The 18,129-nt window shown below is 41.1% G+C and overlaps 1 protein-coding gene across 2 annotated transcripts in view; it reads right to left on the reverse strand.

The window, feature by feature from the left end:
- The window catches only part of ATP2C1 (ATPase, Ca++ transporting, type 2C, member 1), a 123,650-nt gene that overhangs the window by 51,310 nt on the left and 54,211 nt on the right, over positions 1-18,129 (reverse strand). Inside the window, exons 1-2 of one of the 2 annotated variants that reach the window (XM_006883321.1) lie at positions 2,349-2,455; positions 772-888 (exon numbers count right to left, since the gene is read on the reverse strand). In XM_006883321.1, the coding sequence (XP_006883383.1) occupies positions 772-888; positions 2,349-2,417 (186 nt within the window). In that variant the 5' untranslated portion in view covers positions 2,418-2,455. Of the gene's footprint in view, positions 1-771; positions 889-2,348; positions 2,460-18,129 lie in introns of those variants that run through there. The other variant, XM_006883320.1, reaches the window with a different exon arrangement.

Below are 18,129 nucleotides of genomic sequence, written 5' to 3' on the forward strand. Positions count from 1 at the left end.
AGTCTTTTTTTTTTTTGTTTTCCACAAAAATTGTTTCATGGTACTAAGCACCTCAAGCGACAGATGGCAGGCACTGAGCAGATGTTCACACAACAAATCCTACATTCTCTCAGAGGGAATAAAAATCCACCTTGTGTTTTATGATTAACAATAATCACTGTTTATTGTTTCCTGTGTTAAGTATGCTACGAGTGTTGTTTCATTCAATTCTCACAGAAATCCCATGAGGCAATGGACTCTAACTTTACTTCAAAGTAACTACATGAAGAATTCCTGAAGTGTCAGAGAATGTGGAGACAGGGAAAACCTTAGGAATACAAGAATACAAAAATATTTCACCAACAACAGGCAGTTAAATACATGGTCTCTAAAAAATCCAGTTCTCTTACGTTCAGGCAAACTCCTATGCAAACTAAAGACAACTAATAAACATTACACCACTAATAATAAATACAGACAGAATCTGAATGCAAGCCACGTGGTTTTCAATATCTGACTTAATTTTGTAGGCAGCCATAATGACCTTAGAAAAACTGGTATTTTTATAATAAACAAAGATGAGTTAAACATCTGCAAAGAAAACCAATGTCAACAGTATCACTTCATGGTATGCTGTCCTTTAACAATAAAAACTACAGAAACTCAAGCAAAATCTAGTTTAAAAAAATTCTGTATTTCCTTTCTCCATAAAAAAAAAATCTTATCATAAGAGTAAACAGTTACAGTAACAAAAACACAAACTGTAAAGAGAAGAGACAGAAACCCCCTCACCTGAGAAATATACTTCTTCCACAGCGGCTCTTCTTCACTGATATCAAACTCATTCCAGCCGTGGAAGGCGCGCCTATGGCTGACCTCACACTTGTTTAGGCCATTCTGAAGATCAGCCTAGAGATTTCACAAAAATACAACAGAGAGCACACAGTACGTTACGGGAGGACAGAAAGCAGTCAGTGGCTGCTGGGCGTCACTACCAATGACACTTTAGGAAGGCCGTCAGGGTTCGCCATCAGATAGTGGTTACTCTGGTATACACATCTGTCAAAGCTCAAACTACACACTTGCATTTTATTTACATAATTTATGTCTCATAATTTTGTTTCTTAAATATAAAAAATAAGGTAGGGTTTAGGAAACAAACTAGCTTTTCTTTGAGTAAACAGGAATGACACAAACCAGTTACAAACGTGCAGAAGTGAGGTACAGGAACACGGTAATTAGCTCCTTTTGTCGTCTGTTTAATACTGTTTCCCAGGATCAGTTCCCCTCAAAAAACAATGGGTCATGCACACCCGCCTGCCTTGCTCCCTGAACCAATCAAAGCATTGAAACTGGCACTACCTCTGCTCTTAGAATCTATCATTTTCAGGCAAAAAACGGTGTTCTTTCTAAATTACTCAAAAAATGAAGATCAGCTGGTTCTTGGGATATTTACAGCCTTGACAAGCACAGACACCCTTCAGACACTCTCACGACTTACTGTGTATTACCCTTTAAGAAGGAAAATCTCTTTGTCCCAAAATGATTGCTCTCCCTGGCCAACGCTTTTTAATGCACCTGTTAAAATATGTGACTGACTGGCAGAAAACTAAACAATATTCTTATCTTCCTGCTTTATTAAAATGTGTTTTGAAACTAGAAAAAGATCATAATATGTAATAAACTGAAGTTTATTTGTAGTTCTGTACCTGGACTGATTATTTTTCATTTTCTCATAGAAAATATTTCTTTAAAAAACAAAACCATACTGAAAAACTCTCTATTTTTGCTACTAATTAAATGGCTATTTTTTTTTCCTTCCTAATCCATTTAGTCTCTAAATAGTAGACGGTGGCAATGTTAATGATCTAGAGATGCAATGTCCAACTAGGAAGTGACTAGCTACCTGTGATCACTTACCCTTTAAGTGAATTCAAATCAAATCAAATCAAATCAGTTCCTCCATTGCACTGGTCTCATTTCAAGAACTCAATAGCTTTGCTTACTACTGAACTAGTGGTTACTGGCCTGACAACACTGAACATACGATTTCTATGTTCTATCGACAGTACTCATCTACAGCAGCAGAGGTTCATTAGCCATCAGTTAATTTCTCTAGTGATTATAGGACTGAACAACCCTGAACACAAGTGTTTCTGTCACTGTGGATGGTTCTGTTGAACAGCACTGATCTATAGAATCTTCATGATTCATTTTATCGTTGGTTAATTTTTCAGTGGTTACTGTACTGGACAACCCTGAACACAATGTTTCTCTTGCTGTAGACGGTCCTACTGGACAGCATTGACCTTGAGAACCTGAGTGACTAACTTCACCATCAGGTACCGTATTTCCTACCAGGCACTTACTTGGAGAATGCTTGTAACTTCACTGACTGGTAATTCACTTGCTTTTTTGGATGTCAACACAGGAATCATTGTTTCATTTTCACCATTAGGTATTTTTTGAAAACGTGCAACCTAGGAAATAAAACCAAATTTTAAAATATTTTAATGTACCAAACAACTCTAATGCAGTCTAGAATAACAAACAAAAATTCAAATGTTCACAGCAATTTATTTCCCACAGTTTAAAAAACCTCAAGTATTTTAAGACTAATAATGAGTTATCTAGTCCTAACAAGATAATTTTACTAGTCATGGGCTGTTTTTCCAGAAAGTCTATTTTGAAAATGGACTCTGCTCCAACACCAGTGCCAGCCAGGACACAAAATCATTTTCCCATTAAACAATTAAGTAAGATGCTCTTTCTCTATAAACGTGAGAGTCACAGAACCCAACAGAGCCTGATTTCACATGCTTTTTACAACTCTTCCTCCTTGGTCAGCTCATTCCTTATTCATCCCAAGAGGACACCAAGCTACCCATCAGACCACCATGACAGCAGTTAGACAGTAAGCAGCATTCACAACTAGGGGAAAGAAAACAAGAGATGAGACAAGCAGAGGATGAACAGGTCAGACAAAGGGCTGTGAACAGAAGTGCTGTAACACCTGCTTTAATGTATCTTCAAATGCAAACGTGTTCAACACTTTTTAAAAGTCTAGAAATAAAGCCTTAGTGCAGATTAGTAGTCTTCAGTCCTAACCTGAAAGTTTTGGAAGCGAGTAGAAGAGAAGGAGGAAAAACTACCCACATCTTAGGAGCCCACATGGCACAAGAATGTGTAACTGGTGGATAACCGTTCAAGGTCGGCTGTTTAAGGTCAAAGCTAGCCAGCAGGTCCGGGGAGAAAAGCACCTGGCCATGGATGTGGTCCACAAAGGTCACACACAAGAAGACTACGTCATGTGGCCCTGCCCTGAGCAAGAGGCCAACTCATGAGCAGCTGGGAACAATAAGACACCTGAGAAAAGAAGACACCTGAACAGGCATACGGACTCCTGCCGACCCTCCTCCTGCCAAGGTGCAAAGCTTCAACCTTAGAGAAACAGCATCTTAAGATAAAAGTTTCCTGAATTCTGTTAAGAAAATGAATGAGATCAAAGCAGAATTCGTATTGAGAGTCATTACAGAAGTGACTACACGTATAAAAAGTTTCTTCAAATACCCTCTAAAAATGGTAAATAAGAAGCTCAAATGTGACTGTTCTCTGGAATGTGATTTCTAACTTCACTGGTTAAAAACATAAAACAAACCCACGACCATCGAGTTGATTCTAACTCACAGCAACCATGTCCGGCCGAGCAGGAGCAGCCCAGGTGTCCTAGCTGTGCACCTTCACGCACACCGACTGCTTCCTCTTCTACAAAGCAGCTGCTGCATTCCAACCGGCAATCCTATGCTGAGCAGCCGGCTTCACTCAGCCCTGTGCTACAGGGCGTGCTGTCCATGTAAGTACTAAAAGACAGTGGCCTTTGTCAACTCCAAGAGATACTGGCAACCAGTCTTAGGAGACTAGGGACAATATGAAGACTTTTAAATAATTAAGAAACCTAAAAAGTCGTTTTTAAAAAGAAGAAATATCATGAAAGTCAACAAATTATTTGAACAGTTACATTTCCTTATTTCTTATCCCTGAAATGACCAAACAACTGCTGTCAAATCAACTCCAACCAATGATGACTGCATATGAGTCAAAAGCAGAAACCAAAAGTCAAGCACACTCAAAAACTCAAGCTCAGTACTGTCGAGTCAGTGCCAGCTGCAAGTGACGGTGCATTGTGTTTCCGAGGCCGCAGATCATAAAGTGAGGAGACTGCCCACTGTTCTCTTGAGGAGCTGCTTCAGAGAGCTACCTTTAAGTACTGGGCAGACAGCCAGGGCCTATCTTGGGACAGGTGGAGCAATGGCGCAGTGATGTGAACAAGCCAGCCACCACAAAGCACAAAAGACCCAGCAGTCTGCTCTCACGTGGGTTCCAGCCTAGGAAACTGGATGGGCCAGGTCTATTGTGGCCCCTGGGATCATGCCTGCCTTCTTACCTGCAGAGCAGGTAAGAGATGATAACAGCATTTGGTACATATGAGCAGGGGGTACTATGCAGACACAGAACTGCAGCATAGCGCAAACATCCCCCCTCACCTCCACTGTGTAACCCTGAATCTCTGAACATTAGTCTCTGTGTTCATCTTTTCTTGTCTTCTTATAAAAGAAAGGTCGTATCTCATTTATGATTAAATTTTGCTTGATTTCTTTCACATAGCTATTCTTGGTGATGGGGAAAGTAACATCAAATGTAGGTGAACACTGCTTAGTCCAAGTACAAATGAGTGCCTGAGCACAAACAAGGGGTACAGGCAACTTGGGACAGAGGCAGATGGTACAAGTGTGCACACAGGTGAGGACAAACAGCACTAACCACAAACACAAGCTCAGCTGTGACTCACAGCGACCCTTCATAGGGCTTCCTGAGCCTGGAAATCCAGGAGGCTGCCTATCTTTCACCCTCTGAGCTGCTGGTGGATTTAAGCATCAGAAGCTATCAATGAACTGGAAGTAGCTATGATGTTGTTGTGTACCATGGAGTCAAGAACCAACTCAAAACTGAGCCCCCCTCCTGTGGGTTTTCAGAGGCTGTAAAACACACAGGAAGAGACTGCCTATCATTCTTCCTCAGAGGAGCTGTGCGCCTTTGAGACGATAGTGCAACCCCTTAGCACTAGGCCACCAGAAGTCTAGAAGAACAAACATATTAGTGTAGGCACATGCATCCAATGAAAACACAAATGCAAATACTATTGAGACGTAACCAAACAACTTTCAGCATTGGTCTTCTGAATTTGAAAATTTGGAACTTCAGTCTCATTGAGACAATTCCTTCAAACGGCATAATTATCACATAAGAAAAGCTATGCTCTGCATCTTGACAAAGTCAGCAGCATCTGGACTCTTAAATGTTTCTAACTATGTGTTTTAAGACATGACTATGGGGCTCTCTACAAGCCAGGAGCAAAAAACAAGAATGGAATGAAAAGTGCACTGAATAAGCTGATAGGAGTCCCAATTCCATATTCTCTGAACTTAATGATGCTCAGCTACTACCACCACTGATTTGAACTGGAGTTACAATGGTTGGTCCCAACTTGCGGTGGTGGTTTTGTTAGATGCCCAGAGTCAAGTACAACTCACAGTAACCATATGATCAACAGAAACCTCGCCCTATCCTGCATCTTCCTCACACTCTCCACCATGCCCAAGTCCGCCACTGCAGTCACTGCCCCAATTAATCTTGTTGAGGTTATCTCAGTGTCACTGGTCCTCTGCTTTTCCAAGCATGGTCTTCTTCCTAGGACTGGCCTCTTCTAAGAACATGCCTATAGTATGTGAGAACAAGTTTCATCATCCTTACCACTAAGGAATATACTGGTTGCTCTTCCTGCAACACAGATGTGCTGATTATTTGGCACTCTGTGATATATTGGATATTCTTCACCAATACAATTCAAATTCTTCAGTCTCCTATATAGTCACTGTCCAACTTTCAGATGCCTATAAATCATCTGGAAATACCATCGCTTGGATCAGGTGCACCTAAGTCTTTGAACTGACACCTTGCTCTTTAGCACTCGGGAGAGGTTCTTGACAACAGCTTTGCCTCTGACAGTACGTCCTCTTCCTTTCCATCCCCTGACTCACAAGACCCCACAGGGCAGAGCACAACTGTCCTTGTAAAGCCTGGTCCCCCTTGCTTTCACAAGGCTTTATTCTATTACTTGGGTGGAGGAAGAACCCACTCAGTCCTTGGAAGCCACCTTCCTTACAGTGGCAAGACGTTGCTCAGCTCCCCTGCAGTCTGTCTCTTCCCTACCTTTTTTTTTATGAACCTCAGGGCTGGCTTTCCCTTGGAGACCTTGGGCAGGTCCACAGTGTTGCTCATGGGTGCAAATCTGCATAGCTCCCATTCATACCCACACGACTTGGTGTGTCTGGTGGGCTTCTATGATGGCAGCTGAGCTTGAGCCCCTTCACATTCTCCGTCACTGTGGCCCCGAGGACCATGGCCACCGAGGATCACAGCCAAGGGGTGGTGCAAGCACAGCTGCTGTACTGCAATGCCTGCTGTGGCGGGTTTGGCTGGTTCTTTAAACTGTGGTTTATTTGAGTGAAAATGTTCAGAGCAGACTGCTTTTCCACTCTACCATCCAAACACATTTTGTTTTACGATGTTACAATGTTAAGTGTACCACTGTTACAGACACTGTGCACACACTCTTCCAGCCCCTTCCTATGATTAGAGTGTTCATTAATCCTATCCTATCGCATCTGCCTTCTGAGCTTCGTGCCTGCTGCCTCGTGATCCTGCACGGTTGGCTGGTGTACAGAAGGACCACCTTGCTGGTGTTAGTTACTGCGCACCTTACATACCTATGGCTTAGCTAAAAGTTGAGCCACAAAGGTAGTGTTGTGCCAGGTTCTAAAGGTAAGTAAGTAAGGGCTACAGGCTTCAGGGGTCCACTGGCCTCCATCACATCAATAAGCCCGACCATTTTGTGTTTTTAAGTTTTATTTCACATTTCTTTCTCGCTCTGTTCAGCATAATTTTGACTGCTGCTTTTATTAATGCTGATGGTTCTCTAATAGGCAGTTCTAGTGAACACATTTTCATTTTCTTCAGCTTAAGCTTCTACTTCAATACAAGAAATTGGTGGTACAGTCTCTGCAGTTAGCCTCTGGCCTTGTTCTTTGTTTTGATTAATGACTCAGATTTTACATTGTTTATTTCCAGATATAGCTGTTTCTAGATATAGTCTATCTAATTACTAATTATTCTATCTGGTGAAGTTGGTATGTATAGTAATCTTTTGTGTTGCTAAAAAAGGTATTTTCTATGAGTAAACTGCTAGTTTTGCAAAACTGTCTCATGCGATCTCTGTGCTTTTATAACCAAAGCCATATTTTACAACTATTGATCCTTCTTCATTCCCAATTTTCACATTCAAAACACTAGTACCTCGACTATTTCTGACCCATTTCAGACTGGAGAAATTAGTAAAAATCTTCAACTCACTGTCAGCATTAGCAGGTGGTGTGGAAATCTGTGCATCAGTCCTGTCACGTGGTCTTTATTCTAAATACATGAATAGTATCCTTCTGCAAGAGTTGCACTTCAGGTGGGGGTGGTATTTTTTTGCCGCCATCATTGTTAGGAGCATCAAGTACAATAACTCATAGTGGCCCTATGAATGACAGGTCTGACCTCTGTCCTATCTACACTATCCTCTTCAACTGTGACCCACTTGAGCCCACTGCTGCAAGCATCGCGTCTGTCCATCTGGCTGAGGGTCCTCTCCTCTGCTGATGCTCCACATTTCCAAGCACGACGTCCCATTCTAAGGAACGGTCCTTCACAGCAAGATGCCCCACGTACGTTCGATGACTTTTTATCGTCTCTGCCTCCAAGAAGTACTCTAGCTGCACTTTCTCCAAGACATTTTAAAATATTCTTGTTGGCAATAAACGGTGACCAGTGAAATACATGACTTTCCAGTGAAAATAACCAATGCCAGTTCATTTTAGCTAACTAATTAATACCTGGAATACTGTCCTTCAAACATTCCATTTCGCTTGTTAACGTCTCATTTTTTCCTTGATTTATACTTCATACTCCCTGTTTTGATTACTAATAGATGTCTGCAGTCACTTCTCCTTATTCTAAGTCATGCATCACCAGTAAATAAAGGTTCCAAATAACACCTACATCGTTAAAGTGGGTGCTGCCTGGAAGAGGTCATTCTTCCTTGCTCCTGTCTGGAGCTCCTCTCAACCTGAAAGATCACCTCCAGCACACAGCAGACAGACGCTCCTCTGTTGTTGTTCACGAGGATGTAGATTTCCAGGTTCTTCTCTACAAAGTAACTGTCAGATAAGATCAGATGATCCCTGTGGAGAAGCAAGTGGTCCTAACTACAAATTCCAGTCCGACACTTATCTGGTAAAGAACCTGGGTGACATTTACAAATTAACCAAATGAACCTAGTTTATTACCCTGGCACACATTACCATAAACATTTCAAAGTCAGGGCCATCAGTATGCATCCACACTAGAGACTGTTGATAGGCTGCGCCCACTCATCAAAGCTAAAATACTGAAGTAGAATTCACTTCACAGGATCACCATGCTATCCACAATCACTAAAAGCCCTGAGGTGACGCCTTCTTCTGGAGCAGCCATAAATGTGGCAGAAATGCAAAGGCCAAACAAGACTATTCTCTGAAATGAAGATGCACATCATCAAACAGTCCTTTTCATCAGTGTCTTGGGATTTCCTAATTCCTCATTCTCAAATTTTTTATCACAAGTATTAGTGCTTCCTTTCTCTCCCCAACTAGAATGATGTCATTCTCTACTCCTCTCTGCTAATTCACCAGAATACCAAGTACTTTCTTAAAGTAAAAACAGTACTGAATGCAGCAACTACAATCTCCTTAGCCCCCTCTTCGGTATATTCAGTCTACTGTATTTTGATGGTGTTCTACATGGTATCAACTAAGCCTTTTCCCTGAGTCATTAATAAGCATTAAACCATCATATTAATAATGCTAGCAGCCCTTTGTTACCCTTGTGGTGACTTCTTGGCCCCAAGGGAGAGAATTCTCCCTCATCCTATGGCAAATACCATTCACTCATTGCTGACAAGTCAGAACTGACTAACTGCTGACCCTCTACAAGTTTCCAAGGCTGTAAATCAAGCAGGAGGAGCTTCTGGTGGATCTCAATAGTCAAGAGACAGCCACTTCTGAATTAGCAGCACAAATCCCCAAGGACTAAAGCATCAGCGCACCCTCTGGCAAACAGTGTTCACTTTTCATCCCACTCCAACATTCTTACAAGGTTAAGAAATGGATCACTGATTCTTTTTCAGATTAGCTGTATTATCCACAATACCTCCAACTTGAACAAAGATATATATCTACACATCTCATAAGCAAAGTCTTTGACCTGCCTGAACTCATTCAGTAATACTACAATAAAAAGACAAGCTCATACATTCTCCAGTATTTTCTAGCATTAATTTCATCCACTTGATTTGAATTTTGAGGTTTTTAAATATCCAAGTCAAAAAACTGTTTCATTTCCAACACACATTACCTTTTAAGCAAAATTCAGAAATAGTCTCTAGAATTTATTCCCCAGTGTTATCTGCTGAGTAGAATTGAAAATCATCTGTAATCCAGTACAACCGAAGTTACACAAAATGAACAAACAGCTCAAAGGAATTTACATTATTAATCTGCTAGAGTGGTTAGGGTTATCTTATCCTCAAAGAATAACTTTAACTGCTTAATGTTTTGGTTCTGCTAATAAAAGGCGTGCTTCAAGGACACAATGAGGGAAATTAATTGCTAATCAGTACACTGTAACAAAAGTCATGTTTAAAAAAAAAACCCCAGCATAAACAGGAGAAGAAAACATCACTTTCGTAAATAGACAATGAAAAGATGAAGGGACCTGGGAAGGCTGTGTTACACAGTTCTCAGAGTCAGGCAGTTCTCAACTTGCCATGCACCTTGAGTTCTGTCAGCACTGAGACCAGCTGCATCACTCCCAGGGGAAAAGAAACTGGTCCAGCAGTAGTGCACAATGGCTTTGAAAAGCAAAGAAAAAAAACCAGAAAATATAAAGTCAAGCTCTAACACTATCAGGAAACAATAAGCTCTCAAAAGCTCTCAACCCATCCTCACCAAGCATATCCATCACTGTCAATGAGATGGGCTGATACAGTGACTGCAGCAATGGGCTCAAGTGTGTCAGAGACTGTGAACATGGCACAGGAGAGGACAGGGTTCAGAGCTGTTGTTCGTACGGTTGCTGTGAGTTGTACTCAACTCTATGGCACCTACAACCACTACCACCACCACCACACTGTTAAATAATCACACTTCATGACTGTCTCATATGAATCTCATTTGTTGCTGGCCACCAATGTCAGCCACCAGTTCACTGTGACTTCGTGCACATGATGTGCATGCAACCTGATGCTTCTCAGGTCTGCACCATTCAGATCATTTCATTCTGAGCCAGAGTTCCAATGGTTGACTTTCTCCTACTCTCTTAATCTGGAGACTCGGAATGCAGTCAGCTATACTGAAGTTTCCTGTGGATGTAAGAGTCGGAGAAGGAAGGATATCAAAGAGATTTTTGCTGAAAGCAGAGAACACCAGAAAGATGATGACTTATATTTAACTGACTAAGCAATGGCATTCAGATGTGTAGATCATAAAAAAATTTTGGAAACCCTTAAGAACAGTTGTTCCAGAATAACTAATGATGCTCATGTGAAATCTACAGACCAAGAAGCTGCTATCTGAACAGATTCAAGGAATACTCATGGTTTTAAACATGAAAGGTGTGCATCAGGGTTGTATCCTTTCACCATACCTATTCAAACATTATTCTCATTCGAGAAGTAAGACTATATGAAGAAGAATAAGACATCAGAATTGGAGAAGACTCATCAACAACCTGTTTATGCAGGTGACACAATCTTGTTTGCACAAAGTGAAGAAGACTTGAAGCATTTGCTGCAGAAGATCAAAGACTAGCTCTAAGTAAGGATTAGGTCTCAGTACCATAAAAACAAAACAAAAAATCCTCCAGTGGACCAATAGACAACATTATGACAGATAAAAAAGATTACAGTTGTCACTTATTTAACTTCACTGAATCCAAAAACAACACCCATGGTAACATCAGTCAAGAAATCAAGTGGCATGCTGCACTGGGAAAACCTGCTGGCACCGACTGTTCTAAAGCGTTAAGGAGCAGGGACGTCAATTTAAAGATTAAAGGGCACCTGACTTAAGCTATGGGCTTTCAATTTACAGGATCAAGTAGGGTTTTGATCTGTTGTGCACAAGGCTGTTTTGAGTCAGAGCTGACTTGATGGCATCTAATAACACACACTTAAGTATTCTGCTGTTGTCACAAATCAAACAGCTTGTTTTACATGTTGGGCTTTTAACCCAAAGGTCACTGTGTCTCCGGCAGTTTGAATCTTCCAGTCCTTTCTCTGGAGCAAAATGACCAGCCTCCTGTTGTCAACAACAAGCCACAGCAGGTTGCTGTTCTTGGGAACTTACTTGACAGCACTGAGTTAGAGTTTTGCATTCACATGTTCTAATACCACCACCCTTCATACCAAAAAAACTGACCAATTCCTCAGTATTAGTAGGACACTTAACTCTCGAATTTAGTGCTGACAATCAGCTTTAATCTTATTCAGCTACCTCTCTAGGCTAAACATAAAAGCCCAAAGCCACAACACTGTAAGTGGCCTACATGAGACAACGTCCACCTCCTACTCTCTGTGCCTGAAATGATGCACTATTCTTTTCCTAAAGTCTACAATGTGTTAACTGCCATCCAATCAGCTCCAGCTCATGGTGCTCCTTTGTGTGCAGAACAGAACTGCTTCACCTGGCTTTCAGGGCTGTACCCTCTAAGAAGGAGATCACCAGGCCTGATTTCCAAAGCAACCCTGGGAATTCAAACCACCAATCTCTCACTAAGAGTTAAATATTCAACTGTGTGTGAACACACAAGATCACACATAGTAGCTTATAAATGCTTTCCTACAGGAGTGAGAGGAGCAGGATTAGTAGCAGAAGGAAGAAGAGCAGGCTTACATTTTTCAGCTCCTGGATGCCAGTCGTGATGTTGCGTGCTTTACTTCTATTAAAGCATTTAATCCTCAGCAAACTCTTTGAAGTAGGCATTATTTTTCCTATTTTATACATGAGGAGATTAAAGAAGTTAAGTCATTTGCCAAAGATAAAAATAAAGGAACATAAGTACTATAGCCAGGAACAAAAGCCAACTCTAAGTCCCTTTTTCTTAACAACTGTATTTTAATCAGGTAATCTAAAAATTTCTCAAAGTAGATCAAATCCAGAGAAAATAGGTGAAATTGCATTTTAAATCCTTTGAAGTTTCTTTGTAACAAAAAGCAACCTTGGGGCAAAGATACCCCTCATTCCCCAATTAACTCATCACACTCCAAATGAACTTAGAGCAGACAGAACAGATGATTTTCTGAAAGCTTGGAAAGGAGAAAATACTGTCCACTGAAAACCACACTGCCAATCAAGAACCTCTAGACACTGAGATTATATATAGTCTTTGGATGTCAAAAGGACATTTTATATATTGCCACTGACCAAAATGAAAGCACAGAAGCTAATCCAAGAAGCTTTCTGGCTAAGTGAACCAACAATATTAACTCAGGACCACCAAGGCTCTACCTTGTTTAACAGGTCATTAATTGGGATAAAGACATACATAGTATGTTTATTCAAGATGACACCCACTACCAAAAATACAACTCCAACAAGCTTATCAAAGTGAATTAAGACTGCCAAGGAACAAGACTCCACCTCTGCATTTACTAAAACCTCTATATACTCAGATAATCATGAAAATTGAACTCTTAAAGTACCAGATGCTAAGGTACCAGAATAACAACTGAGATAAACCGGGGGTGGGGGTGGGGGGTGTTTAATCTCAAGCACCACTGGACGCCTGGCTCAATGTCCCATGTCGGGTCTCCTAGCTTAGCCCCCACACTGGGTTTCTGAGGCTGCGCATGGTATGAGAGGAAAAAGTCCATCTTTTCCCCACAGAGCCACCTGTGGATGAGAACCACCTAGTTAGAAGTACAACTCCCTATAGGCTACACCACCAGCATTCTCTAAGTATACAATTATTTTTAGTTACTCTATTGGTAAAAAAGGTAAACTCCATCTTAAATTGTATTATATGTAGCAGTTTTTAGACCAAGAGGGGAAATGGGGCCAGAGCAATCTACATTGATCCAATGACACCTTGAGAATTCCATTCTTTCTACAGTGTAAAAGTATGTCGGTCTAGAAAGAATTATGTAAAGCTGTACTTTCCTGTCAAATGCATTTCATTAGAGGCTTCTAAAATATTCATGTCCCTTCTAACCTAAAGATTCCAGTATTGGCAAGGTGCAGGGAAAACCCACTGTCTCTTACTGCCTTTGGTGCTAAGGCTCTGGACCATGAATTATGGTTATGGTGCCCTAGTGATATGCTCAACGGCACATAACAACAACAACAATAGAGGTGTGATGGAGAAGAGTACTGAATATTCCATGAACTGCGAAAAGAACAGACAAGTCTGTCTTGTCAGGAATGTAACCAGAGTGACCCTTGGAGGCAGAGAGGGCGAAGCTTCCTCTCACAGACTTTAGCCATGTTGTAAGAGAGCGGCTGGTCCTTGGAGAAGGACATCATGCTGGGAAAGGTGGAGAATTAGAGAAAGAGGGAGAAGACCTCAGTGAGCTGAAGTAACACAGTGACTGTAACAATGGCTCAAGGACATGAGAGATGGTGAGGACTGCATATCACAGGGCACAGTTCAGATCTCGGTTGTCCCTAGGGTCATCAGGAGTTGTAGTTGACGCAAGGACACATAACAACAACAAGAAGTAAGCAGTTGAACTAAAAACCCAAAAGCAGGTGGTTCAAGTCCCTCAGATCCTCCAAGGAAACACAAAGGGCAATCTCATCTCACAATTTATACTTTGAGTCAATTCTGACTGGACTGCTGTAAGTTAGTAAGAAACACAGCTCTGGTGGCACAGTCTGCAAGGGGGACACTGCTAACCCAACAGTGCCAGGCAACGTTCTGGTGGCAAAAATCCACCAGAGGCTCTGAGGAAAAAGGATGAGCCATCTCTTCTCAGGTGATTCACAGACTGCAGACTCGATGGAGGGTCAGCTAGCAGCATGGTGCTAATGTGCTGGGCTGTTAACCCAAAAGTCAGTTTGAAATGCCAGACATTCCTTGGAAGAAAGAGTCTTATTCCATTTAAAATTTACAGCCATTGAAACACAATAGCATCAACTATAAAGCAAAGTGTGGTTTTATTAACGGAAGACACCGTGAGACAGGCACCTTCCACACTGACCCTTCAGTGACAGAGCACAAACCCACAAAGAAGGGCACTGCTAGGTTCCAGCGTTGACGCCATTCACAGGCTCACAAGACCGATTCTGCTTTTCTCCTACATTCCAACACTTAGGAAGCTTATCAATGTTATGAAATATTTGTGTCCAGGAGCTAATTCTAATCCATTTCCAGTAGAGCAATACAAATAATAAAATTATGTACTTTCTTCTAGAGATCAACAGGGATTATACACAAAATCAGTCTGGCCAAGACCAAATCTTATTCCTAAAGGACTTTTTCATTATACCAGTAAGTCATTTTTAATTACTTTATAAAAAAGGTTTTCCTTGTTTAAAAACAAACAAAAAAAATCCCCTAAATAATGTAACAGTTTAATATAATAGGTCCATATCCTCAATCCTGCTGTTTAACACATTGCCTTAAACTTTTGAGTCTGTGCTTAGAAACAATTTTTTTTTCTTTTTGCCTTCATTTGTGGCAACATATTAACAATTACTGTACTTTTATCTGTTATGCAGGCCTATAAGTTTTTAATTACAAATGGAACCACACAATAACTACAACTTGTCCTTTCCATTAAATACATCTTGGGCTTTCTAATTCACCTTACATACCAGCCTGCCTCCCTCTTCTTAATAGCTTTTGGGGTATTTCGTTAGATAGTAGAACCCCAATATAAACAGTCCTCTTGATGCCATAAAGCAAGGATGGGAGCAAACCAAATTACAACCACTGAGGCAGTGAGCACCTATACACAAATCTCTCCATACGTGAGTGCACACAGACCCCAAAGACATTTCTGATGTGTGTAATTTTATTCAGGAAGGCAGCTGTTAACATGCCCTCCCTCTAAAGGAGTTCTGTCACATGCAACAGCCAACACGAGAGTCATTCCATTTACCTGCAATCGGATAGCAGGCATTGTCACACTGATTAATCTTTGCCAATCTATTGAGATTATAGACTATGCTACATGAAAAAATGAGGCTGGGTCTTTATCTCATATCATCAACAAAAACTCAAAATGGATCAAAAATAGCAATATCAAAGCTAAAATATGTTTTCAAGTAACGTAGGTGTCAATCTTCTGAACCTTGAATTAGAAAATTTCTTTTTGTACATGGTAACAGAACAACAACTGAATTTCATTAAAATTAAAAACTTTGTAGGCCAAAAGACAGTAGTACGTAAGTGAAACATTCACTAAATGAGAAATATCTGCATACCTAATATCTGAAAAAGGAGCTCTGGAGGCCTAGTGGCAAAGAGCTGTGCTGCAATCCCGCAGACACATAGTTCGAGGCCACCAGCTGCTCCACAGGGGAAGGATAAGCAATCTCCTCCCATGCCTCTGAAAACCCACTGGAAGGTCAGCTATGGTTGGTTCTGACTCTATGGTACACAACAACAACATCTGAAAAGGATCTTCTGTCTACAACATGGTTTTTACAACTCAACAATGAAAAACAAATAATTACAAGATGGCAAAGACCTTAAATAGACATATTCCCAAAAAGATACACAAATGACTAATACTACATATACTTGGCATCCTGTTGTCATGCTGGTGCTGGCTGTCAAGTCAAGCCCTGACTCCTGGCAAGTCCATGAGCAACTGGATGACATGTTGCTTGGTGCTGAGCCATTCCCATAACCAGCTGCAGAATGGAAAATGTGATCCATAGGGTCATTTATAACGTAAATCTTGAATATAGCTTTTAGACTGCATTTTCCACTTACAAAAGCACTAGTAAGGGGCAATATTTCTTCCTTTGTCTAAAACTATATTCCATATTCAAGTATTGAAAATACTCAGAAATTTAGGCTAGCAGTTTAACATAAAACTACCACTGACAGTTGGGTTCTTCAATTGTTTCCTGTGAACTATATGATAAGGTATATGTGAAGGAGACTGATTAGCTTAGTCAAACTCTTCAGTGGGGATCCAGAAAAGGCATCAACAGATGGCGGAGCTCACCACCCAGGAGGCGGAGGCACAGCAATGGCACTCCTTCAGGCATGCTGTTGGCACCCTAGCAGTGCACCATAATGATGGGGTGCAGACTTTTCCAGCTCCTTCTGATGCTCAAAGTCTTCCTTCTCTGATAATTTCATAATACTTATAAAAAGTCTTAAGCATCTCTTTATTACTGGTCTGGTCTTGGAGTTTTGCATCTTCAACTGTGTTGCTGCTCCCACCGTTAGGTGCCATCAAGTCAAATATAAGTCATCATGACCCCAAGAACAACTGATCTGGCTGTGAGAAAGACTGCGGAGGTCTACTCTGCTGGGCAGAAGTGGCGACAGCACTCTTGCTGAACCATCATGACTTCACTGGCATCTCCAATACCAAAGAGGAATGGCATGTGGAAGCAGCAAACGTCAAGCATTTCCAGATTTGACTTCAGATAAAATGGCTACCTGAACAAGTGCATCACAAACACCTTTATCAGCTGACAAGACTCATCAGCTTTAAGGGCTCTTGTTTACTTTTCTTTTGAAGACTCTGGATCTTGGGAATATGGATCAACAACCAGGACAGTATCATGGATCTCTGATTTATCTAGCTTGGCATCCTTAAAGACTTTCTCTACAGGATCCACAGTACCAAAGGATAGGTCAGAGTTCAATTTATCATATCAGACACAAGTAATGAAACGACCGGAGTTGATGCTGTACACTAATCTAAGTGTTGGAAAGAGGCTCCAAGTTGTAAGTTCATAAGCAGTTCAGAGGTGCTGGACAACCCTGTTTTTACTGATGTCCTTCTTGTGCTTGAAATCAGCAATGAAATGGTTGACCATTCTGCTGTCAAAGTCGTCTTCACCTAAGTGGGTATCTCCCCCTGTAAATATGACCCTCTATATACCATCTTCAGAGATAAGAATTAACACATCAAAGGTGTCACCTCCTAAGCCAAAGATGAGCATGTTTCTCTCAGTGTCAACCTTTGCGTCTAAGCCGTAAGTCATAGCAGCAGCAGGGGCTCACTGATGATCACATTGAAGCTGGCAATGGTTTCAGCATCTTTGGTAGTGTGACGCTGAGAGTCATTAAAGTAGGATGGCATAGTGACAACCGCAACTGGCAACAGTCTTCTCAAATTGGGTTCTGTAGTGTTCTTCCTCTTTGTGAGAGCCACAGAGATGGCACCTCTTCTAGAAAGAAAGCTTTGGCCTCTGCTTAATACTCTGGGGCTTGGGCCTATCCACATCATTCACTATCATGAAGGGCTAATGCTTCATATCAGACTGAATAAAAAGCTTGATCAAAACACCATCGAATCAGACATCTGGCGTCAAAAACTGTTTTACTGACATTCATTAGTTTGATTCTTTATAGTATCACCAATCAATAGTTATCCTATCAGAAAAAAAACACAGCTTGAGATGGTTCTGTTGCCCTGATGGTTTGTAATTATCTCCACTTTTTCATGCTTAAAGACACACAAGAAGTAGTTGGTAACAAAGTCACTGTCAACCACCAACTCCCTTATACATAATCATTCAGTGTAGGCTCCATGTAAGTGAAGAAAGAAACGCAGGGTGAAGCATCATGTCACATTAAATAAGTGATCCAGGGTTTCCACTGGCTGATCTTCAGACAGATTGCCAAACCTTTCTTCCTAGTCTCAGTATCACAACAGAACAAGCTCCTGTAACAGGTTGGCTGTGTGCAACAGCAGCAGACAATTAAAACCAGGTCTCCATCACAGAAGGCGAGAATACTAAAACTAGTCCACCAATCCTTCAG

The sequence above is a fragment of the Elephantulus edwardii genome, unplaced genomic scaffold (genome assembly GCF_000299155.1).
Source record: "Elephantulus edwardii isolate Elephantulus edwardi_28Jun2011 unplaced genomic scaffold, EleEdw1.0 scaffold00027, whole genome shotgun sequence".
In the NCBI taxonomy this organism is placed as follows: Eukaryota; Metazoa; Chordata; class Mammalia; order Macroscelidea; family Macroscelididae; genus Elephantulus; species Elephantulus edwardii.